Source organism: Alnus glutinosa, chromosome 6 (assembly GCF_958979055.1).
Source record: "Alnus glutinosa chromosome 6, dhAlnGlut1.1, whole genome shotgun sequence".
Lineage (NCBI taxonomy): Eukaryota > Viridiplantae > Streptophyta > Magnoliopsida > Fagales > Betulaceae > Alnus > Alnus glutinosa.
Window position 1 is genome coordinate 12606006 of NC_084891.1, and position 26639 is coordinate 12632644.

At 35.6% G+C, this 26639-nt stretch overlaps 1 protein-coding gene and 1 long non-coding RNA gene across 2 annotated transcripts; both read left to right on the plus strand.

Annotated features, from left to right (window-relative positions):
• The first annotated feature begins 16305 nt into the window (after positions 1 to 16305).
• LOC133870325 (uncharacterized) lies at positions 16306 to 18000 on the plus strand. Its single transcript, XR_009900697.1, has 3 exons — positions 16306 to 16400; positions 17041 to 17082; positions 17743 to 18000. It is a non-coding gene; the product is annotated as an uncharacterized LOC133870325 (long non-coding RNA).
• A 1498-nt stretch (positions 18001 to 19498) lies between these two features.
• Positions 19499 to 20485, plus strand: LOC133871534 (uncharacterized). The gene has a single exon (XM_062308968.1). The coding sequence runs from the start codon at positions 19499 to 19501 to the stop codon at positions 20483 to 20485; it is 987 nt and encodes a 328-aa protein (XP_062164952.1).
• The last annotated feature ends 6154 nt before the right edge of the window (positions 20486 to 26639 follow it).

Sequence of the window (26639 nt, forward strand, 5' to 3'; positions counted from 1 at the left end):
AATTTTCTCTATTTTTTTGTTATTAGTTGTAATACTTTGAAAATTAATTAAAATTAAGAAAACCTTAATCAGTGTTAATCAAGTGTTACGGTTAAATAAAGAGGTCATTTTAATTTTCTGTTATGACTGAACATTCGGCCGGGGTCATTGAACGCTCGATATCATATGGTGCGTTTGGTTCGTAGTGATATTCAATATTCGAAACGGGTTTTTATTCAAAAACCCATACCCGGATCCAAGTTAAATAAAACCCATGGGTCACTTGAATAAAGTTTGAATAGTTTGAATAAACCCATTATATATATTTTTTAATTATTTTTTACCATACCAATTATTATACACAACTTTTCATACAATCCAATCATTTTCAATCATTTTATATTATTATAAAACACTTTTTTAAAACCCATCATATATTTTTTATTATTATTTTTTACCATACCAATCATTATACACAACTTTTCATACAATCTAATCATTTCCAATCACTTTATACTATTATAAAACACTTTTTTCTAATCTTCCAAATTCAACACCCAAACACATATTCAAAAGAATCTAAATTATATTCAACATCCAAACACATTTTCATTGCCTTAAAATCCGTGATCAGATTTTAAATATTATTCATATTCGAAATATTCGATACCCAAACGCACCAATAGTATACCAAAAGTTCGAATCCTCAGTCAACGAATTTTCGACAACTTGATACATGTCACTATTCAAGCATCAGCTTTGTGTCTAAAAGTACACCAAACTTTCAACTAGGGACCACTGAACGAACAACCTAAAACCATTGGATAAAACAGTACACTAAACATTTGACAAAAGTGATCGATTGTTCGATGATTGCCAAAAATGTGTTAAAACAGCTCATCATTCACTTTAGACTCTCTAGTGTAACGTTCAAGATATTAATTAGGTGTTAAAAATATAAATTAGACTAATTAAATGTGTAATTAGGTAAAATGTGAAAAAAGAATACTTAGATCACGTTTTCAAAATTAGATTTGAGATTGGGGGCTTAGATCTTCGTAGATGAAAAACCCTTGAAAACTCTTCTTTTTTTTTCTTTTTTTTCTTCTTCTTCTTCTGCTGAGAAGGGCGCACAGCCCTTCCTCTTTTCTTTCTTTAAGTGAGGCGCCAGGCTGCACCTCACCCCTTTTTTTGTTCCCTTTTTTTTTTTTTTCCTTTTTCTTTTTTAATTGAGAAGGGCCGCATGGTCCTTCTTCTCTCTCTCTCTCTCTCTCTCTCTCTCTCTCTCTTTTTTTTTTTAATGCACCTCGTTTTGGGGGCGCATGTGGCGCGTAGGTGTGCGGTTCCACTGAAGGGTCGTGTGGCCCTTCATTCTTCTTATTTTATTTTATTTTTATTTCTTTATTTTGTTTATTTCTTTTCTTTTTTTTCTTTTTCTATTTTCTTTATTTTCCATTATTTTATTTATTTCTTTTCTTTTTCTTTTTCCTATTCTCTTTATTTTATATTTTATATTTTCTTTGCATTTTTAATAACATTTTAATGACATTAAATTAACTTCTATCAATTATTTACCCAAATTTTGTATTTTAATTACTACAAAATATCTTGGACGTCACACCATCTGTATTCAGAAGCTTCGACCTATTCCAAGTGGCATCGATTCGGATGTCTCAGCAACATGTCCCGACGCCTTTCAGTGTTCGACAAGTAAAATGATTTCCTTTCCAAAAATAGATATGGGAAAACAGCTACAACCATCTGAACGACGTAGTTATTCCGTCCGGACGCTATCCTTGATAAGGCAAGACGTGCAGAAGAGTTGCAACCATCCAGACGTCTGTCTACATTGTCTGGATGCTCAATCCTTATTATGAAAATTGCGTGCAACAAAAGTGCAACCGTCCGGATGCTAGGGCAACACCATCTGGACGAGGCTCTATTCGGGAACAAATTTCAATGAATTTGGATAGCCGGTTGCACAGTTGTCCGTCCGAACGCCCTCACCTACCGTCCGGACGCCGCCTAGAGAAAATCGATTCAAACTCGATTTAGGTCTTCTGTAGCCTATTAATAGAGGACTCTAGGCATATAATTTAGGAGTTGTTGTGCTGATCCAGTGCTTAGACGATATATTTTAGGAGTTGTTGTGCTGATCCAATTGCTCTCAAGCCGTTGCCGAAGTGTTGTTTCTGTGTTCATGTGAAGTTTATCTTAGGGAGGAGCCCAAAGGTAAAGGATTCCATGGAAGACCCCTTCAAGTAGGAAATTTGGTTGGGAGGAGTTCGTGATAGGTTACCTGTCAGAGTTCAAGGTACGACCACTACTATGTGAGTGCTATTGCTTTGTAAACTAGCTTTGTCTTTTGAATAGTGGATATCCTAGGTTTGGCTGCCACATAGTGATTTTTCTCCTAATTGAGTTTCCACTTTGTTAACAAAATATTTGTGTCACTTAAATTCCGCTTTTACAATATTTTGTTACACGTTGCACACACGCACGTTAAATTAGAAGTCACTTTGTTTTTCACTCAAGATTAAACAACCAATATTTATGTTCATAAAATTTCAAAGAGAACACACAATTATACCATTACAACTTGGAAAGGGCTACATCAATACCCTACGGAAGGTTTAGCTGCTCATGAAGATGTTGAAAATCATCTTTGTTGGACAGAAATCCATCTCAAATTGCTATTGATTTCTATTCTTCAGTGTCAAGTAATCTCTATCTCCTTAATCTAGACGGGTCTAGGGTCCATATAGAGATGACTAGTGAAATCCTTCATGGATTCGTACATATAAGAACATCTAATCTAACTAGAAATTATAAACAACTCCTAAGTGAATTTGGTGTTTTGTTGTCAACTTTGCCCCACAACTACGCTCGATCCCAAGTGTTACTTCTCTCAAGCTCAAGTTGCGCTCGAGCCTAGTTCTTCTTGTGCTCAAGCCTGATAGGCTGGTGTCCTGTGCACGCATGTCTTCTGGCTACACTCGAGCTCCTTATGTGCGCTCGAGCCTCATGGCCTGATGCGCTCGAACCTAGCTGATGTGCGCTCGAGCATAATGGTCCTGTGCACGAGCCCAGTGTGTTGCGCTCAAGCTCACTTTTCTTGGTGAATGCTGGATTTTTCCTTTTAAGTCCGGTATATTAATCATGTTTTTTCCTTGGTTCATGAGAGTGTTTTTAACATGAAAATAATGCAAACCATCATATCACAATGAAACTGAGAGGCTAATATATGCAAGCTATGCGGCTTGAATATCCCATACTCGATGCTCATCAATTAGCTAAAAGTCCAATAGTTGACACTATTGGTCTTTAGTGGCGAGACGTCAATGCTAATATTCAGATGCTAATGCTAATGATCGACTATTAGCGTCAACACTAAAGATGACCCATTAGCAACGACAAATATCGCTGTTGATAATACTTGGAGTCAAAGCTATTGGAAATAAGACCCGTAATGAAAAGGTCAAATCTAATATTCGATCATTAAGGTCAACTCTAAGTTGAAGCTAATGCCCTGAATTTTTTAAAAAAAATTATAATGTTATCAACGTCGACTCTGGCCTGTTGATGCTAATAATTGGCCATTAGCCTTGACATATGCTCCATTTATTTCGGTGTAAAATTATTTCTGGAAAATAATTTTTGTATTTTTCAGTGTTTTGTGTGACGAAAAATATTATTTGATCGAAAAAGCTTCCTTGAATTTTGTTGAATGGTTTCTTTATTTTAAAACTGAAAAATATTACAGACTTCTAATTTATCATGTGTGTGATCAATTGTGTAACAAAATATCTAAATGCAGAATTTAAAGAAGACGAATATTTTGTTAACGAAGTGGAAACTCAGTTAAGAGAAAAACCACTCCAGAGCAGCCAAACCCATGATTTCCACTATTCAAAAAAAAAAAAAACTAGTAACAAAGCACTCACACTCACATAGCCGTTATGTAGTGGTCATACTGTGGACTTTGACGTGTACCTATACACGAACGCCTCCCAAACAATGGAATCCTTTAGCTTAGGGCTCCCCCCTAAGCTAGACTTCAAACGTTAATCAAATCACACAAGAACCACCCTAAGAGAGCTAACAAATATCTCTGTTTTTGCCTAAACAAGCTTTCTCAGTACAAAGGAATTCCGTACTGAATTCTTAATAAATAATACATGCTTAGAGACCTCTATTTATATACTATAGAAAACCTAATACAAGTCTGATTCAGAATTCTCTGTGCGGCGTTCGAACTTAGACAATGGGCATCTAGACGGCAAGTCACAACTAACGTCAAATCATACGATCTCACGTGTTTCTAATATCTTCAGTCATCGAGTCGAACGGTATAATCGTAGCGTTCAGACAGTTGCTTGCAATGTTCACTGTTCGTAGCATTCAGTTTGCCGTTCGGACACCTGTGCAAACAGGTGCTCTCGGGAGTTGCTATTTTGCTTGTCTATCTGGACATCTGTGCGAACGTGAGTTCCCTATGGTTGGTGTCTGCTGAGTTATTCGGACACTTCTTCGAACACTGATGGGTGTCTAGACGCTTCCTCTGGGCCGTCTGGATGGTAAGTGATAAGCACAGATGGTAAGTGATAAGTGCTGAATGTTGCACATTCAAGCTCCTTAACTTGCATACGTTAATTCCTTAGCATTGTTATTTGTTTGATCTTGTGTTGTTTTATTGTTTTCAGGTTTTAAATAAACATTCAATTAAATCAATTGATTTTGGGCTTAAAGCATACTTTGAGAAAACCTATAAGATGTAGTTAAGTTTAATCAAACTATGGGAATGATTAAATCGGAATTTCTCCAATAAGAGTCAAAATCAGATTGGATTCAAATTTGGATTCTGCACATGTCTCAATACTTTAATTATAACTTTCTGCTAAGATCTTGGATTACAATGAAATTGGTGGCGTTAGAAAGCTAATAAAAAATGAAACAAAAAATCAGAAATAGCTTTTTCCTAACGCGGACGTGTACTATGTCAAAATCGTCCCGTAATAAGAGGCCGCAAATCTGGACAAATTTGGAATCCTTTTCCTACTTGGATTGAATTTTCAATCTCTTGGACTAAGAGACCAACTTCCAATTTTTCTTGGATTCCTAAACCTTTTAGGCCTCTCCTAGTCTCTATAAATATACCACTAGTGTAACAACCCTGGCCCAATAAAGGGTAGGATCGTCAATTTACTCTCTCAGAGGCGCAAAGATTACAAAGGTTTACCAAAGCAATTGCTACATGCGATACAAAATGCATGATAGAATAAAAACATCAATTTTTTTTAACTTCATAAAATGCGGAAAAGTTTTGTTGTAAACAAAAATATAACTATTATTCTTTATTAAAAAGTCATTATCCTGAAATCGTGCCAATGTATTTATTATAAGAAAAATAGTATGCAGTTTAAATGGACTTAATAATTACCCTCGCCCCCATTCCGGCCTCCTAGACTGACCTCTTGATCACCTGAAAACAAAAAGTAAAACTGAATGAGCATAAAGGCTCAATAAGTAAATCCCCAACCAGAAAATGGTTAGGTTAAATTCATTTTCTTTAAAACCCTTTACTTAAAACAATTTATTTTCTGTAGCATTTCAAGGCACAATTAACACATCACTATTTAAACAAGATAAACCTTCTTCTTTAAAACCCCTTTTTTCAAAAATTGAATTTCTTGAAATTCCTTCCTAAACTCCTTTATCTCATATCGTTAATTAAATGCAATACAATCCTCAATAAAACCAAGTTAAAGTATATTCTTTTATTTGAGACATATAATTATTCATATATGCGTAAAACTAATTTCCCGTAATAGGGCCCAAGTACACTATTATGCCCTGTGTACTTCGGGTTACGCGGTCAATGCGACCCCAGGCAGGTAAACTGTGGTCACAGGCCTGCCCCGTCAGCTAATTAATCAAAGTGCACTTAGCATAACTTAGGGATGGATTACCGCCGTCTCAAAGTCCTTCAGCGGTTGTGCTTCCATCCAAGCAACGGTACCGAGCTTAAGCCTCTGTAAATCTCTGTGAATATCTCTGGGTCCAAAATAATAGTCTCCTCCACACACGTTCCTCATTTATAAAAATCTCATTCTCATAAATTATTCTTATTCTCTTCACTTTTCTTGTAGTACATCTTGAGGCCACATGTGGAAGGGTTTTTACCCTTCTCTTTTCATTTCTACCAAAAGTAGTGAATTCCCCTCTCGAGGGTAAAATAAGAAATTTTTCTATAATTGGAAAGTCCTTTAGAACTGAAGTTTTTCTTAAAATTGTTACTTTCAAAGTATCATTTCCACTAAATAACTTTCATATCAAAACTAATTTAAGATAATCCTTCATGCAAACAATATAAATTGCAATACAGAACGAGAATAATTAATCGCAAATATGCTAATAAAGGGATAAAGTAATATGACATAAAACAATTTGAGAAGGGGTAGAGGGTCTACTTACCTCTCTAAATGCAGCTAAGGCAAATTCCTTGACAGCTAGCTTGTCACCTGAGTACAGGTTCCAACAAATTAATACTACAATCTCGACACTAGACAACATACTGATGCTACTATGGTTTGTCTTGCTAACCTATTGAGAATGGATTCCCGAGGTACGTTTCACGACTTTAACCATATAATAATTAAATCATTAAATAAGAAGTAACATATTTTTATTATTAGAAATATGATTCAATAAAAACAATTATCATAAGAAACATTTTCTATTAGAGTCATATAATTTGATGAAGTCTCATGTGGTTAATAAAATAAGAAAAGAGGCTACATGTGTTGCGAAAGCAGATTTCGTTATATAAATAAATATAAGTTACCAAAATATTATAAGTTGTTAAAGTAATTCCATTATTATAAAATAGGACCTATCAATACCCAACCCTTTACGCTTTGTGTACACGCAATAACATATATTAAAATAAAGTATTAATAAGTGCTAGCAACTGTAAATTTTTTATAAACTTAGGTGTCACAAATTATATATATGCTCAAAATAAATTATTAAAAGCTCCGTGATTTGAAGCAATTTACAAGAAGGTTTGAAACACTTAAATTAAAACTGTTTTATTTATCTGTGGAACAAATTTAAGGCAACCAAAAATAAAGTAAATAGAAAAATGACAAGACCACCAAGGGGACTATACCATGGCTAGAGAAGAAAAGAAAAGACAAAGAAAACCAACAACAACAAACTAGACATTCGGACCTGTACAACTAGAATAGAAAAGAAAAAGAAATCATAAATGAAACAACTAGGGTGGAGACATGCTGTAACTAAACTAAAAGAAGACAAGCAAAGGCATAAAAGAGGAGTACGCAATAGTTCTTGAGGATGGTGAGGTTGGTAGGGTTGTAGAAGATGAAGGATGGTGCTAACTTAAGTATATATATTTGTAGATTTCTCCTTTTTACAAGGATTGTTAAGGCGATAATGTATAAAACTTAAAATAACTGGGTGCTATATATATATAGTTAGTTAGTTAGGGTTTATTACTATATTAATATATAGTATATAATATATAGTTAGTATATTACTATATAGTATATAGCATCAAATTAGGGTTTAGTTTTGTACAATATGCATATAGCATTAAACTAGGATTATAGTTCTATTAGTAAAATATACCATTAAAACTTGTATATATATATATATATATATATATATTATTTAAATTAGTACTAAATTGATAAAGTATAAAATAAATAAAAATTTATTTGTAGTACGTCCACAAATGTAAACGCTAATCCTAATTAGGGTTAGGGTTTACTTATAAGTATATTGTATATAAGGAAATGAACAGTTAAACCTTAAGTACACTATTTACATATGTATAGCACATAATCCTAAAACATAACCCTAATTAAGTGTATATACTATATATAGCCATAAACCCTAAAACCTAACCCTAGTTAAGTGTATATACTATATATAACCATAAACCCTAAAACCTAAAACTAATTAAGTGTATATACTATATATAGCCATAAACCCTAAAACCTAGCCCTAATTAAGTGTATAGACTATATATAGCATATAATCCTAAAACCTAACACTAATTAAGTGTATATACTATATATAGCCATAAACCCTAAAACCTAACCCTAATTAAGTGTATATACTATATATAGCCATAAACCCTAAAACATAACCCTAGTTAAGTGTATATACTATATATAGCACATAATCCTAAAACATAACCCTAATTAAGTGTATATACTATATATAGCCATAAACCCTAAAACATAACCCTAATTAAGTGTATATACTATATATAGCACATAATCCTAAAACATAACCCTAATTAAGTGTATATACTATATATAGCCATAAACCCTAAAACCTAACCCTAATTAAGTGTATATACTATACATAGCCATAATAATAATACGAATTTTTTTTTTTAATTCTAAAAAAAAAAATTACATCAAAGGATTTATGTGCATTGTGTATAAAACGAGTCATTATGCATGTATATAGTTGTATTATTTGTTTTTTTTTAAAAAAAAAATAATTAGGGAAAAAAAATAAATTTTAAAAAAGAAAAAAAAAAAAAAAAACCATAGTTGGCTACGTGGTATATGAAACAAGTGTCCATTTGGACACATGTACAAATACATGTGGCGGATCTTAGCCACGTATATTTGAGACACGCGGCTATGTGGTTGATAAGCGTTGAATGTTGCACATTCAAGCCCCTTAACTTGCACATGTTAATTCCTTGACATTGTTATTTGTTTGATTTTGTGTTTTTTTATTGTTTTTAGGTTTTAAATAAAGATGCAATTAATTTCATTAATTTTGGGCTTAAAGAACACTTTGAGAAGGCCTAGAAGATATGTTTAAGCTTAACCAATCATAATAGAAGACTTCTATGATGTGGTTAAGTTTAATCAAATCAAGAGAATGATTAGATCGGAATTTCTCCATTAAGAGTCAAAATCGGATTGGATTCAAATTTGGATTTTGCACATGTCTCAGTGTTTGGATCATAACGTTTTTCTCCGATATCCGATTGCAATAAAATTGGCGGCGTTAGAAAGCTATTAAAAAATGAAACAAATATGTCAGAAATAGTTTTTCCCAAATTCTGATGTTTTTTAATGCCAAAAACGCCCCGTAATAAAAGACCGCAATTCTAGACGAATTAGTAATCATTTTCCTACTTTGATTGAAGTTTCAATCCCCTACTTGGACAAGAAGACTCAAGAGACGATTTTTATGGAATTCCAAGAGCTTCTAGGCGTCTCCTAATCTCTATAAATAGGCCTCTAAACATTGAAGAAAGACACACTGCTACCTAGAGCAAATTTAAAGAAAAACTTCTTGAAGGCTTGAAGAGTTGAAGAGAAGTAATCATGGCAGGAGGCCATTGCAACAACGTCATGAGCGGCTAAAAACCTTTGTAGGGTATTGATGTAGCCCTATCCAAGTACAATGGTTTGATTGTATTTTAATTTAGATAATTTTAGTTTATGCATGTTGGTTGTATAATTATGAGAATTGCTACAATTTGATATTATTCTTCATCTTTTAATGCAATTGTTCTCCAATTCATAATCAATATTGGTAGAATTCTTCTCTTGTCTTAGAAAGCTTTTTACCTTTATTCAACTCAAATCATTCTTATTTTTTGTGATTATGAGAATGATGATTATACAACGGGTTTAATTGACATATGATCAAGAGGATTAGATAGGCCATTCCTAGGTAGGACGAATCGTACTACACCCTAGTTTAGTGTAATTTAGGTAGATGATTTGTACCAACCGAAGATGGGTTATACATTTCCATTGATTGTATGTATCCTATTAAAGACGTAGCTAATCCATGCCTAGGGAAGACGGGTCGTACTACATCTTAGTGGTTAGGTGGATGGTCCGTGCCAACCGAAGATGGATTATACTTATTCTTTAATATGGTAATTTATTGTTTATTTATAACATGTATAGAATGAATTTCTCTAATTAAATATGATTAACCATTGATGTGCGGATATCGGTGAAGTCAATACTCTACTCTTTCTTTCTCTTATATTTCAATTCTCTTTTACGTTTATTTTATGCACTTTAGTTAATTACAAAATCAACAATCTTTTCTTTAGTTATTTTTAATCTTCATAAACTTGATAACAATACCCCTGCAGTCCTTGAGGTTCGACACCCTCTCTATAGCCTTATCCTACAAGGATTCATCCTATTGCGAGTGGTTAATTATTATTGATATATTTGGGTAAACAAAAGACCACATCAATTTTTGGCGCCGTTGCCGGGGACTGCTTAACGGTTACATTATTAAGTTTTAAAGATTAAATCTAGCTTCATTATTTTCTATTTCATTTTATTTTTATTTTTACTCTTTATTTTTGTTTCTAATTTTGGTTTTAGTTTTTCTTTTCCTTTTCTCTTTGAGTTTTCCTCGCTAACCGCCATCAGCGTCTGCAATAGCTAAATTCCAGCATTCCTACAGGCCGTTTGTGAGCTTTTATTCTGTTTTTACCTTTATTTTCTTTTGTTTTATGCTGGGTCATCGTTCTCTATCATTGCCTTTAATTTCTTGTGACCCCGACATTGAACGCACTCTTAGACAACTTAGATCCGAAAGGAACTCTAATTTGCTAGGAGAGCGCACCACTAAAACTATGGGTGACAATAACCCTATGGCTTTGAGAGATCATTATCTCTCTACCACATACACTTCTCCCACATGTCTCACGCTGCCAGATGTTACGGCAGCCCACTATGAGATTAAGCCTAGCACTATACAGAGTTTACCATCTTTTCTAGGACCTAGTACTGAAAATCCTTACGACTTTCTCGGTGAATTCCTAGCAATTTGTTCTACCATTAAATTGAGCGGGTTCACCGAGGACGCTCTAAGGATGCGTCTTTTTCCCTTCTGTAACACCCCATATTTTAAGATATTAAATAAAATATCTTAAAATATTATTTATGACTTATTAATAAGGTAAAAGAATAAATACGAATATCTATGAAGTTAAATATTCATTTATTAAGAAGTGTTTATAGTTTTAGTTTAAAAAAGTTCAAACAAACCTTAAACTTTGGAATAACGGAAGCAGGGTCAAACGAACTCCGTTTTGGTCGATTCAAAAGCCAGAACGCTCGTCTCGGAGTCCTCTATCTACATATAAAATTTCATAAAAATCAGAGTTTTCTAGATTTGCCGAAAGTGACCGTGACTCTACTGCCCCTGGACTGGGCAGCATGCATGTGTAGATTCTGCCACATCATCGCCGTGTCACCCTATTGATTTTGTGATATTTTGTAACCAATTAGTCCTATTTATAACTTGGTTTCATTTCTTAGTAAACCCATATGCCTTGGAGGATAAGGCTAACTCCCATCCATTAGATCAAAAAGTGTCTACTTGATCCTAGCCATTCATTCCCTTATAAATAGAACTAAAGAAGGATTCAAAAACCCATCAAGCTTCACACACACACACACTCATGGCAAAGAGAGAGAAAAGTGTGCTTTTGTGTGCTTTTGTGTAGTCCAAGGCTTGGAGTGTGTTCTAGGAAGTCTTTTGGTAAGCTTCCAATCATTAATTTCATTGATTTTATGCTTTAAATTTTGATTTCATTAGTTTAAGCTTAATTATGTTCATTATGTGTTTATGTTCAAAGTTGATCACTTATTTACCAAATATGCCATTATGATGCCCAAATTCAATTGGGTATTCCTTAAATGTGCCGTTATGCTGTCAAAAGTTTTGAAAGGTTTTTTTAAGCATTAGTTATAAAAGCGTCGTTGTTCTGCCAATTTTATAAAGCGAATTATTCATAATTATGCCGTTATGCCGCCCAATATTCTAAAAGTATTTTTAGACATTACTAATACTAATGTTGTTACTTAGCTCAATTGGAATTGGTTATGTTATATAAATATATAGCTTTTATGATTAAAAGTGTTGGTAAAACAATTCTTATGTTCATAAGTATTTTAAAAATGCAAAAGGGTATTTTGGTCATTATTTATAAATGTTGTTATAATGCCCATATGGAATATGTGGCATTATAATTAAACAATTTTTTATATGCTGTTATTATGTTTAAATGATTTTAGCAATTATGTTAAGGTTTAAAAGGTTAAAAATAAAAATAGTGTTAATATGAGTTTATAAGTGAATTGTACTAATTCACTATTATTGGTATTAAATTATACTGCAGCTAATATTTATGTGAACACTTTTCTGAAGCAAAGAAAGAACTGTAAGTATTTATTACTTACTGAGGGTAAAGCTGAATTTCCATAATGTTGTGGTTTCTGTTTTATTTAATTGTTTGTGCATGTGGATTTTGCATATTTTGTTATTTTAATTAATGAATTAATTATAACAAAGTTGGGAGTGACGTCTACCAACGGATCAGGGAGTGACGTCTGCCTGAGCCAAAAATATTAATAAACAACAAAGTAGGGAGTTACGTTTGCCTACGGAACAGGGAGTGACGTCTGCCTGTGCCAAAAAGATAATAAATTGTTAGAGGAGTGACGTCTCCTTAGAACTCGCTAAACGGGAGTTACGTCTCCTATAACTCGATAAGCGGGAGTTACGTCTCCTATAGCACATTAGACAGGAATTACGTTTCCTAGACTTTATTAAATGAAATTACGTTTCCTTGAATCTATGCGTTAGAGTTACGTCTCTATAAGATCGAATGCAAGAAGCTCATGATTCATTTTATAATAAATCTGTGCATATAAAACTGTCATTACTTTATATTATTGCATTGTGTTGCATTTACTTAAATAAATCAGTAATCATATCAATATTGAAAACAGCAGACTCACTTTAGTATTTTGTGTTGTTGTTTTCCTCTCCGTATTGTGTGATAATACAGGATATGAAGAAGAAGAAGAATATCAGGACTATCCAGACTCTTAGATGGTTCCTGATACTAGTTTTTGAGGCGAGACCGCCTCCCTTTTTGGGAACTACCATGTTGTAGTTCAATAACTTAGTTTAAAGACAATATTTATAATTCTGCTGTTATGTAGTCATTAAACCTTAGATATTTTGGCTTGTATGACTATTGATGCCCTGTGAGGCATGACTACTACTACTACTTTGTATAATTATGCTGACTTACTTATTATATCTATCTTGAGGTATTTCAGTAGAAGCTCTGAAGTGTTACTTAATTCCTAAGTCTGTATTATATTTATATATATTCCGTTGCCAATATTTAACTCTGATAAGTTAGTAATGTCACGTGAAAATTCAAAAATTTTCACTTACGCTTTTTGTAAAAGCGGGGTGTTACAGTTTGGTATCAGAGCGGTTCGCTCTGGGAATCAGCAGAAACTTAGTGTCAAACTGTAACTTGGGTAAGTTACAGTTTGGTATCAGAGCGGTTTGCTCTGGGAATCAGCAGAAACTTAGCGTCAAACTGTAACTTGGGTAAGTTACAGTTTGGTATCAGAGCGGTTCGCTCTGGGAATCAGCAGAAACTTAGCGTCAAACTGTAACTTGGTAAGTTACAGTTTGGTATCAGAGCGATTGCTCTGCGGCCCAGGTGAGACTTAGTGTCATATCGTAGCTCTAAGGACCAGTTACAGCTTAGTGTCAAACTGTAACTTGGGTAAGTTACAGTTTAGTATCGAAGCAGTTTGCTCTGAGGACCCTAGATTTGACCTTAGTATAGAAATAAAACACAAAGAACTATAGGAATATAAAAGTATTTTTGTTGGTATATATATATGCTAGACACTAAGTAGAATTTCATGAATTAGAGTAAGAGTAAAATCTTTTGTCATGCTTCGTTGAATATATGCATTTGCGCACTTAAATTTTATTGGTTATAATGATTATTTACTTGTATAATTTTGAGTGTTAAAATTGTTCGCATTATGATTTGTTTATTAATGTTGATGAATTCTTTGTCAATGATTGATTATAGAATGTTTTGTTTATTAGCATTATTGGTTGATTTTAAATGTAACATAGCCTTTTTAAAGAAAATGATTTTATTCTACGAAATGTGAGATAACCGTTCCTTTAAATATAGAATCATGCCTCCTAGACGTCGTCCTCTCTGCGACTTTAACCAAGACCCGCGTCCCGAAGAAAATGGTGAGGAAGAGTTGCCATCTCCACCTCCACCGCCACCATACAATGACGGGATACACCCGACCTTAGTACAATTTATAGCTGATGCCACTAGACACCTTACTGAAGCAATATCACGTATTCCACGACCTAATGAACGAGCTGAACCCATAGGTTGTTCGTTGCGTGATTTTGCTAGTTTCCATTTTTGAACTTTTGAAGGAACCGAAGGACTGAACACCGCAGAAGCATGGCTCACAGACATAGATGCATTGTACACTACTCTCGGTTGTACCGACGAGCAGAAAGTTCAGTATCTCGCACTACAGCTGACGGGTGAAGCTGGGAGATGGTGGAATGCGAGGAAGGTGCTACTTGGGGAAGAAACAGTGATCGCTTGGGAGATGTTCAAAGTGGAGTATAATCGGCGCTTTTTCCCTCGATCCCAGAGACAATTGGGAGCAATAGAATTCCAAAATCTTGTTCAAGGTAATATGATCGTAGAACAGTATTCTGCTAGATTTATGGAATTAGCCAAGTTTGCGGCCAATCTTATTTCGGATGAAGAATCGAAGGCAAAACGATTTGAAAATGGCCTCAATCCTAGCATTAAGGAGAGAGTGATCTGCCACGAGATCAAAGATTATGCTAGGTTGGTAGAAGTTGCATCGCTCGCGGAAAGAGGAATCTGCGAATCAGCAGCAGCCTACGATTTGAAGAGGTGATTAAAACATCAAACATCGTATTCAGAAAAGAGGGTAGCAATCGAGAGTGATTCCAAGTTAATTGACAACAGGAATTTCTCGCCCACGCTAGGAAACCAAAAACCCCTTTGTGACAAGTGTGGAAAACCGCATGCGGGAGAATGTAGGATGACGAATCCAAGCTGTTTCAAGTGTGGTAAGCCTGGTCATGTCCAGAAGTATTGTCCCATGACCTCTGATAAAGGATCAAAGCCGCAAGGAGGCGAATCTCGACAACAGTATCCTGCCCAAGCACGAGTATATTCACTTATCCCTGGTGGTGCTGAAGAAGATGAGGAATATACAGATGCGACGGCAGGTACCATTCTTTAAATAGATAGCATTTGGCTTACTATTTATGATTTAGGACTTTCGCATTCATTTTCACTTGCGCCAATCACATAAATTTCTAATAGTATTCAACGGTTAAAATGGTATTTTTGACGGAGCAATAAATAGATCATGGTGCTATATAAATTTTGTACCTAGATAAAACATTATTTTCTTACACCCTTTTTGATGAGTATGAATAACCCATATTGAAATCGAGACTTTAAGCTCAGTAATAAGATTCTCACCTATGAATGGTAGATATAATTTCAACAATAGAGGATTAGATAAGATACACTAGTTATTAAAATTATATGGTGAGATAATTGATAAAAAAGAAAAATTCATATTATTTTCTTACATCATTTTTCTTGTAGGATATTTTTATTAATCATTGATAGAAAGAAGATATACATTATTTTCTTATGTTGTTCCTATCCCGTAATGGTCAAGGTTAGGATAACCTAATATTAGTAATTAAAATGTTACCCTTGATATTTGTATCGCTAGACATAAAGATTAGTAATCTAAATCTTCTCTTTATGCGAGATAACGTTTACGAATTTCGGGGACGAGATTCTGTTAAGAGGGGAGGGATGTAACACCCCATATTTTAAGATATTAAATAAAATATCTTAAAATATGATTTATGACCTATTAATAAGGTAAAAGAATAAATATGAATATCTATGAAGTTAAATATTCATTTATTAAGAAGTGTTTATAGTTTTAGTTTAATAAAAGTTCAAACGAACCTTAAACTTTGGAATAACGGAAACAGGGTCAAACGAACTCCGTTTTGGTCGATTCAAAAGCTAGAACGCTCGTCTCGGAATCCTTTATCTACATATAAAATTTCATAAAAATCAGAGTTTTCTAGATTTGCCGAAAGTGACCGTGACTCTACTGCCCCTGGACTGGGAAGCATGCATGTGTAGATTCTGCCACGTCATCGCCGTGTCACCCTATTGATTTTGTGATATTTTGTAACCAATTAGTCCTATTTATAACTTGGTTTCATTTCTTAGTAAACCCATGTGCCTTGGAGGATAAGGCTAACTCCCATCCATTAGATCAAAAAGTGTCTACTTGATCCTAGCCATTCATTCCCTTATAAATAGAACTAAAGAAGGATTCAAAAACCCATCAAGCTTCACACACACACACACTCATGGCAAAGAGAGAGAAAAGTGTGCTTTTGTGTGCTTTTGTGTAGTCCAAGGCTTGGAGTGTGTTCTAGGAAGTCTTTTGGTAAGCTTCCAATCATTAATTTCATTGATTTTATGCTTTTAGTTTTGATTTCATTAGTTTAAGCTTGATTATGTTCATTATGTGTTTATGTTCAAAGTTGATCACTTATTTACCAAATATGCCATTATGATGCCCAAATTCATTTGGGTATTCCTTAAATGTGCCGTTATGCTGTCAAAAGTTTTGAAAGGTTTTTTTAAGCATTAGTTATAAAAGCGTCGTTGTTCTGCCAATTTTATAAAGGGAATTATTCATAATTATGCCGTTATGCCGCCCAATATTCTAAAAGTATTTTTAGACATTACTAATACTAATGTTGTTACTCAGCTCAATTGGAATTGGTTATGTTATATAAATATATAGCTTTTATGATTAAAAGTGTTGGTAAAACGATTCTTATGTTCATAAGTATTTTAAAAATGCAAAAGGGTATTTTGGTCATTATTTATAAATGTTGTTATAATGCCCATATGGAATATGTGGCATTATAATTAAACAATTTTTTATATGCTGTTATTATGTTTAAATGATTTTAGCAATTATGTTATGATTTAAAAGGTTAAAAATAAAAATAGTGTTAATATGAGTTTATAAGTGAATTGTACTAATTCACTATTATTGGTATTAAATTATACTACAGCTAATATTTATGTGAACACTTTTCTGAAGCAAAGAAAGAACTGTAAGTATTTATTACTTACTGAGGGTGAAGCTGAATTTCCATAATGTTGTGGTTTCTGTTTTATTTAATTGTTTGCGCATGTGGATTTTGCATATTTTGTTATTTTAATTAATGAATTAATTATAACAAAGTTGGGAGTGACGTCTGCCAACGGATCAGGGAGTGACGTCTGCCTGAGCCAAAAATATTAATAAACAACAAAGTAGGGAGTTACGTCTGCTTACGGAACAGGGAGTGACGTCTGCCTGTGCCAAAAAGATAATAAATTGTTAGAGGAGTGACGTCTCCTTAGAACTCGCTAAACGGGAGTTACGTCTCCTATAACTCGATAAGCGGGAGTTACGTCTCCTATAACTCGATAAGCGGGAGTTACGTCTCCTATAGCACGTTAGACAAGAATTACGTTTCCTAGACTTTATTAAATGGAATTACGTTTCCTTGAATCTATGCGTTAGAGTTACGTCTCTATAAGATCGAATGCAAGAAGCTCATGATTCATTTTATAATAAATCTGTGCATATAAAACTGTCATTACTTTATATTATTGCATTGTGTTGGATTTACTTAAATAAATCAGTAATCATATCAATATTGAAAATAGCGGACTCACTTTAGTATTTTGTGTTGTTGTTTTCCTCTCCGTATTGTGTGATAATATAGGATATGAAGAAGAAGAATATCAGGACTATCCAGACTCTTAGATGGTTCCTGATACTAGTTTTTGAGGCGAGACCGCCTCCCTTTTTGGGAACTACCATGTTGTAGTTCAATAACTTAGTTTAAAGACAATATTTATAATTCTGCTGTTATGTAGTCATTAAACCTTAGATATTTAGGCTTGTATGACTATTTATGCCCTGTGAGGCATGACTACTACTACTTTGTATAATTATGCTGACTTACTTATTATATCTATCTTGAGGTATTTCAGTAGAAGCTCTGAAGTGTTACTTAATTCCTAAGTCTGTATTATATTTATATATATTCCGTTGCCAATATTTAACTCTGATAAGTTAGTAATGTCACGTGAAAATTCAAAAATTTTCACTTACGCTTTTTGTAAAAGCGGGGCGTTACACCTTCTACCTCAAGGAAAGAGCCAAACATTGATTTCATTCCTTAGCACCAAACTCCATTACTTCTTGGGCTCAATTGCAACAAGAATTTCTGAAGAAGTATTTTTCCATAGGAAAGACCAATGATATTAGGAGAGCTATCACTAGTATCTCCCAATATGAGGGAGAACAACTGTATGAGACCTGGTAAAGACTCAAGGACCTACTTAGATCATGTCCACACCGCGCTATCCCGAAGTGGCAGCTAGTGCAAAGCTTCTATGAAGGCTTGACTGAGCCTAATAGACATATGGTAGATGCATCTCGTGGGGGAACATTTAATGAAAAGTGAGGACGAAGCATGGACATTATTTGAAAACTTGAGTAATAATTCCATTCAACATGCATCCACTAGACGTAGAGCACCTGCACCTAAAGCACCAAAGACCGAAGGTCTTTTTGAAATAGGACATTCTTCAGATGTAGCTACCCAAGTAGTTGATGCTATCACTAGGAAATTAGATCAAATGATGGTTGTTGGTTTTGCTCCTAATTCTACTCACATGCACACACAACACGCACCATGCTCATTCTGTTCTAGTCCTATGCATCACACAAATGATTGTCCAACTGCAGGAAAGTTTTCTGATGATTCAACGGAGCAGGTCAATGCAGCTTTTTCACATCCGAGTAATGATCCATACTCCAATACTTATAACCCAGGGTGGAGAAATCATCCCAATTTCTCATGGAAGACTCAAGCTTCAAGTAACTCAGTCCTAGGGGTGCACAATCAATCTCAATCTAACAGGCAGCCCTACCAATCTTCTTCCACATACCGCCCTCCACAATAGCAATCTCAGGCTACACCATCTCCTTAGTCAGATTCTGACATTCAGGCTCAGATGTTGAAACTTCTGAGCGACATCAATCAGAAAGTGGACTCTCAGAATCAGATGTTGAACTCTCACTCTCAATCCATCGCCAAGTTAGAGGCTCAAATGGGCCAGATGGCTAATACCCTCAACAAGAGAGAAGAAGGGACACTTCCAAGTCAGCCAGTGGCCAACCCAAAGGGACACTACATGGTAGAAGGCAATACTTCACATCACCAACAAGTTCAAGCCATCACCACATTGCGTTGTGGAAGAAGGGTCGACAATCATGTGCAAGAAAAGGTGGATGAGCAAACTGAGATCCCACAGAATCTACAGAAGGAAAAGGGTAATCATGTAAACATTGAGGCTTCTTCTTCATAAGCTCCCACTCTTTAGATACAATATGAGCCTCAGGTCCCATTCCCAAAATGTCTCAAGGCACCTTCTCACTTTGGGAAACAAGGAGAGAAAATACAAGATATGATGGAGGTTTGCAAACAGGTAAAAATCAACCTCCCACTCCTTGATGCCATCAAGCAAGTAACTGCCTATGTAAAATTCCTCAAGGACTTGTGTACTCAGAAAAGGAAAAGCAGAAATCATATTCCCAAGAAAGTCCTTCGTACTGAGCATGTGAGCTCCCTGATTCAGCGCAACACTCCTTCGAAGTTCAAGGATCCTGGATCCCCTACAATTTCATGTATCATCGGACATAGTGGGATTGATAAAGCACTCCTAGATCTAGGAGCTGGTGTGAATTTACTTCCCTATTCAGTTTATCAGCAACTTGGCCTAGGGGAACTGAAGCCCACGACAATGATTCTACAGTTGGCTGATCGGTCTATTAAGAAACCAAGAGGGGTAATAGAAGATGTCATCATCAAAGTAGATAAGTTTTTCTTCCCAATGGACTTCATCGTACTTGACACTGAGCCCGTTCCCAATCCTGAGAAGCTGATCCCGGTCATCCTTGGGCGCCCTTTCTTAGCCACGGCCAATGCATGCATCAACTGTCGTACAAGAGTCATGGAGATCTCCTTTGTTAATATGAAGGTTAGGCTAAATATATTCAATGCATTCCAGCATGCACCTGATCAGAATGAGTGTTTCTTTGTGGACAACATTGAAGAATATGTAGAAGATTCACTCCCCAGTATTTTGGCAAGGGATCCTTTGGAAGACTACCTAACTCACTTTGGCTCTGAAGACTTCAACACCAATCAATACATTGATGAGGTAAATGCCTTGCTAGAGACAGCTACCAGTGCATATTTTCATCCATGGAGACTACCCAAGGAGCCCCTACCTCCAATTTCAAGCACTCCTCTCGTTCCTTCCCTTGAGTCTCCACCGAAGCTTGAATTTAAGCCACTGCCAGACAAGCTCAAGTATGCCTTCCTTAGTTCTAATGATACCTTGCCAGTCATCATTGCTTCAGATCTACAAAAGGACCAAAAAGATAGTTTATAGCAGTATTGAAGAAGCATAAAGAGGCTATTGGATGGACTGTAGCTGATTTGAAGGGCATTGACCCCTCCATCTGTATGCACCAGATTCATTTAGAGGAAGATGCTCGACCGTCTCGTGAGGCATAGTGCCGGCTAAATCCCAATATGAAAGAGGTAGTGATGAAGGAGGTGGTCAAATTACTCGATGCAGGTATCATCTACCCTATCTCCGATAGCAAGTGGGTGAGCCCCACCCAAGTGGTTCCAAAGAAGTCTGGCATCACAGTGGTAGAGAACTTAGTTGGCGAATTAATTCCCCAGCGCACAACCACGGGATGGCGTGTCTGTATTGACTACCGCAAGCTCAACTCCCATACTCGGAAGGATCACTTTCCACTCCCATTCATTGATCAGATCCTAGAGCGTCTTGCTGGCCACAGCTACTACTATTTCCTAGATGGGTACTCCGGGTATAATCAAGTGGCAGTTGATCCCCAAGACCAAGAGAAGACGACCTTTACCTGCCCTTTGGCACCTTTGCTTATAGGCGCATGCCCTTTGGATTATGCAATGCACCTGCCACTTTTCAGCGATGCATGATGTCAATCTTCTCAGACATGGTAGAAAACTTTTTGGAGGTATTTATGGATGATTTCTCTGTTTTTGGTTCCTCCTTTGATACATGTCTCCACAATCTATCACTTGTGCTTCAACGTTGCAAAGAAACAGATCTGATCTTAAGCTGGGAGAAGAGCCACTTCATGGTGCACGAGGGAATAGTTCTAGGCCATATAGTATCTAAAAGATGAATTGAGGTGGACCGTGCCAAAGTTGAGCTGATTGAAAATCTACCACCACCTACTTCAGTGAAGTAGATTCGTTCCTTCCTTGGGCATGCCAGCTTTTATCGCCGCTTCATCAAGGATTTCAGTAAGATTTCAAGACCCTTGTGTAATTTACTTGCCAAGGATACTACTTTCCACTTTGATGATGCATGTCTAGTGGAATTCCATAAGCTTCGTTCTATGCTATCTTCTACTCCCATCATGAAGCCTCTCGACTGGTCTTTGTCGTTTGAAATCATGTGTGATGCATCTGATTATGCTGTGGGTGCAGTCCTAGGACAACATGAAGGCAAGCTTCCTCATTTCATCTACTATGCTAGCAAGACTCTGATGGATGCTCAAGTCAATTACACAACAATAGAAAAAGAGCTGCTAGTCGTTGTCTTTTCCTTGGATAAATTCCGCTCATATCTTCTGGGATCCAAGGTAATCATCTACTCAGATCACTCGGCTCTGCGCCATTTACTAGCCAAGAAAGAAACTAAGTCCCAATTGATTCGATGGATACTTCTTCTGCAAGAATTCAACATCAAAATACGGGACAGGAAGGGAACTGAGAATGTTGTTGCCGACCACCTGTCACGGATTATTCTTGAGAAACCTCAGACTATTCCAGTTAATGATTCATTCCTGGATGAGCAACTATTTTAGATTACTTTGAGGGAGCCGCCTTGGTACGTTGAGATTGTTAACTATTTAGCCACAGGTCGGAGCCCTTCTCATTGGCCCAAACAAGACAAGGACCGCTTCTTCAAGCAAGTCCGATCTTATTATTGTGCTGATCAGATAATTCGTCGTTGTGTTCCCGAGAGTGAATTCCACAATATTCTTACATTCTACCATTCACTAGCATGTGGAGGACACTTCAGTGCCAAGAAAACTGCAGCCAAGGTTCTATAGAGTGGATTCACATGGCCTACCTTGTTCAAAGATGCCTATGGGTTTTGTCGGGCTTGTGAGAGGTGCCAATGCCTTGGTGCTATGTCTCGGAGGGACATGATGCCACTAAACCCCATCCTAATTGTTGAAATCTTTGACGTTTGGGGTATCGACTTCATGGGACCCTTCCCGCCATCTTTTGGGTTTGAGTATATTCTTGTAGGAGTGGATTATGACTCTAAATGGGTCGAGGCTGTGGCCACCAAAACTAATGATCACAATGTTGTGGTCAAATTCATCCAGGCCAACATTTTCAGCCGATTCGGTACCCCACAGGCCATCATTAGTGATGGAGGTAAGCACTTTTACAATTGGTTTCTCAAGACATTGCTCTTTAAATATTCTGTCACACACAAAGTAGCCACTCCCTACCATCCTCAAACTAGTGGCCAAGTGGAAGTTTCCAACAGAGAGATCAAGCACATTCTAGAGAAGACAGTTAGGCTAGATCGCAAGGATTAGTCCTTGCGCCTCCATGATGCATTATGGGCCTATCGCACAGCTTACAAGACACCAATCGGTATGTCTCCATACCGGATTGTTTATGGCAAGGCATACCACCTTCCTGTGGAACTAGAGCACAAAGCTTTGTGGGCAATCAAGCAGTTCAATTTTGACATGAAAGAAGCTGGCTCTCATTGGAAACTTCAGTTGACAGAATTTGAGGAGCTGCACAATGATGCATATGAGAATGTCCGCATTTACAAGGAAAAGACAAAGGCATTTCATGACCGACATATTCTGCCCAAGTCCTTTGTGCCAGAACAAAAGGTATGGCTTTTCAATTCCAAACTCTGACTCTTTCCTCGTAAGCTTTGCTCTAGATGGGATGGCCCTTTCATAGTCACGTCAGTGTCTCCACATGGCGCCGTCGAATTATAGGACCTAAAGGATGGCACTTTGTTCAAAGTCAATGGCCAAAGATTGAAGCCCTACATAGAGGGCGTTGCACAGAATGAAGATGCTGCTTCCATCCACTTGATGGATCCCATCTACTTGGACTAGAGGAATTTTTCTTATCCTTCCCCATTTTTATTTTTGATTTCTCTGTGGATTTGGTTTGTCTGGCTGAAGACGTTAAACTTAGCGCTAATGGGAGGCAACCCACTTTACTAACACTTCTTTTGTTGATTTTCTTCATGCTTATTATAAAGCTGGAGTAGTGCTTTGTTTTTTTTTTTTTTAGGACAGGCATTCTTGCGTTGAAGTTTGGGGGAGTACAACCAGCCCCATTTTTTTCCTACCACTCGGTATTGTATCTCTATCTATACATTGGGGACAATGTATCGTTTGAGTTTGGGGGTGGGAAAAACATTTTGTTGTCCTGTTATAGATATTATGACTACTTGATCATGTTATTTCTAAGAATTTGGTTGAACTTTAATTTTGATTTGTATTTCATTGGTGAGCTTAACATGATAAACACATGATCACTTGACTAGGGAATTAAGTAGTTTTGTTATTTTCTTTGGTAGCATGAGATATTACTTGTTTCAATTTGATTCTCACAAGCACACTAGCACGTAGTCTGTGGGATATAAAATTTGAAATCAGTTATGTCTGTTATCAATATCTTGGATGCAGCTGGGTAACTTATTGGAGAAATAACCTTGGCATTAAAAAAAAAAAGAAAAAAAAAAAGAAAAACAAGAAAGAAAGAAAGGGAAAAAAAAAAAAAAAAAATAAAAGAAAAAATTTATCGCTTTGAGCTTTTCACTAAGTAACCGGATCTCTTGCCTCATTAAGCATTGAGTGTTCGCGTCAAAAAGTGGAAGTTTTCTTTGATTGATAAAATGGCTAAGTTTAGCTTTGTAGCCTTTTTGACTCGAGTTAGTAAGTCTTTAGGGTGTTTTACACCTAATGCCCTAAAACCATCTGGTTTGGGAGTCATTGACCTAACACTCGTTACATGAGTCAATTAGAAAGCTTAAGGGAGCTAAGCATTGCACAGCCTGCATATAATAATAATAAATATATATGCCTTGGTTGTTTTTTCTAATGGGGAGTCCAGCGAATTTTAAGTGTTGAACCATTCATGATTGAGATTCGTTTTTGAAACCCCATGACTGTGTTAAGTTCACTTTACATTAATTGAATCTTGTGATATCTCATAATGCCATGTTAGTAGCTTAATTTTTAATTCCCTGAAATTGTGAAGATGGAGTTTATTTTGTTAAGCTTGCTAATGAATGAGAATCATTATTTTTTGTGACACTTCAATCTTATATATAGCATGATTTTGCATAATGTTTGTGGGTATCAATTTTGGCAAACCCTCACGAGACTTCACTCGTCCACTAGGGAGTCCTAAGGGTTTAAAAGGCTAGTTGCATACGCTAAATGCAATCGTACATCCCACGAAAGAAGGATTTATCTTGTTTTTTAGTTTTATTTCTTGTTTTGTATTGCTAAGGGACTAGCAATATGTAAGTTTGGGGGTGTGATAAGCGTTGAATGTTGCACATTCAAGCCCCTTAACTTGCACATGTTAATTCATTGGCATTGTTATTTGTTTAATTTTGTGCTGTTTTATTGTTTTCAGGTTTTAAATAAAGATGCAATTAATTTCATTAATTTTGGGCTTAAAGAACACTTTGAGAAGACTTAGAAGATATGTTTAGGCTTAATCAATCATAATAGAAGACTTCTATGATGTGATTAAGTTTAATCAAATCAAGAGAAGGATTAGATCAGAATTTCTCCATTAAGAGTCAAAATCGGATTGGATTCAAATTTGGATTCTGCACATGTCTCAGTGTTTGCATCATAACATTTTTCTCAGATATCGAATTGCAATAAACTGGGTAGCGTTAGAAAGCTATTAAAAAATGAAACAAATATGCCAGAAATAGATTTTCCCTAATTCTGATGTTTACTATGCCAAAAACGCCCCGTAATAAAAGACCACAATTCTAGACGAATTTGTAATCCTTTTCCTACTTGGATTGAAGTTTCAATCCCCTACTTGGACAAGAAGACTCAAGAGACGATTTTTCTGGAATTTCAAGAGCTTCTAGGCGTCTCCTAATCTCTATAAATAGGCATCTAAACATTGAAGAAAGACACGTTGTTACCTAGAGCAAATTCAGAGAAAAACTTCTTGAAGGCTTGAAGAGTTGAAGAGAAGTAGGGTTTGTTTGTTAAGCTACAAAATATTACAGAATAATGCAAGTCACTATTCACATTTTTTTTATTTTATTTTTACATTTTCCAATAACAATCAATATCAAAACATTCTCACTTTTTTCACTTTTTATATCACATAAATAATTTTTTATTATTATTCAAATAAAAAAATTCACTACAATACAAAACTTTTTCACTTTTTTATACAAATTCTTTTTATTTTATATCACATCATCACTTTTTACTAATTCCAAAATTAACAACCCACTACTCTGTTCTGTTCTGTTATTTGCCAAACAAACCCGTAATCATGGCAGGAGGCCATTACAACAACGTCATGAGCGGCTAAAAACCTTTGTAGGGTATTGATGTAGCCCTATCCAAGCACAATGGTTTGATTGTATTTTAATTTAGAGAATTTTAGTTTATGCATGTTGGTTGTATGATTATGAGAATTGCTACAATTTGATATTGTTCTTCATCTTTTAATGCAATTATTCTTCAATTCATAACCAATATTGGTAGAATTCTTCTCTTGTCTTAGAAAGCTTTTTACCTATATTGAACTCAAATCATTCTTATTTTTTGTGATTATGAGAATGATGATTATACAACGGGTTTAATTGACATATGATCAAGAGGATTAGATAGGCCATGTCTAGGTAAGACGAATCGTACTACACCCTAGTTTAGTGTAATTTAGGTAGACGAATCTTACCAACCAAAAATGGGTTATACTTTTTCATTGATTGTATGTATCCTATTAAAGACGTAGCTAATCCATGCCTAGGGAAGATGGGTCGTAAAGCATCTTAGTGGTTAGGAGGATGGTCCGTGCCAACCGAAGATGGATTATACTTATTCTTTAATATGGTAATTTCTTGTTTATTTATAATATGCATAGAATGAATTTCTCTAATTAAATATGATTAACCATTGATGTACGGATATCGGTGAAGTCAATACTCTACTCTTTCTCCCTCTTATATTTCAATTCTCTTTTACATTTATTTTATGCACTTTAGTTAATTACAAAATCAACAATCTTTTCTTTAGTTATTTTTAATCTTCTTAAACTTGATAACAATACCCCTACAGTCCTTGAGGTTCGACACCCTCTCTATAACCTTATCATACAAGGATTCGTCGTATTGCGAGTGGTTAATTATTATTGATATATTTGGGTAAACAAAAGACCACATCAGTGGCCGCGTCCCATAATTACACGAGTCCACATGGCCTCATGGATAACTCATTTGGACACGT

Excerpts from the sequence above, each read along its gene's own strand:
- LOC133871534 (XM_062308968.1), top strand. The coding sequence starts at position 19,499 with ATGGAGGTTTGCAAACAGGTAAAAATCAACCTCCCACTCCTTGATGCC.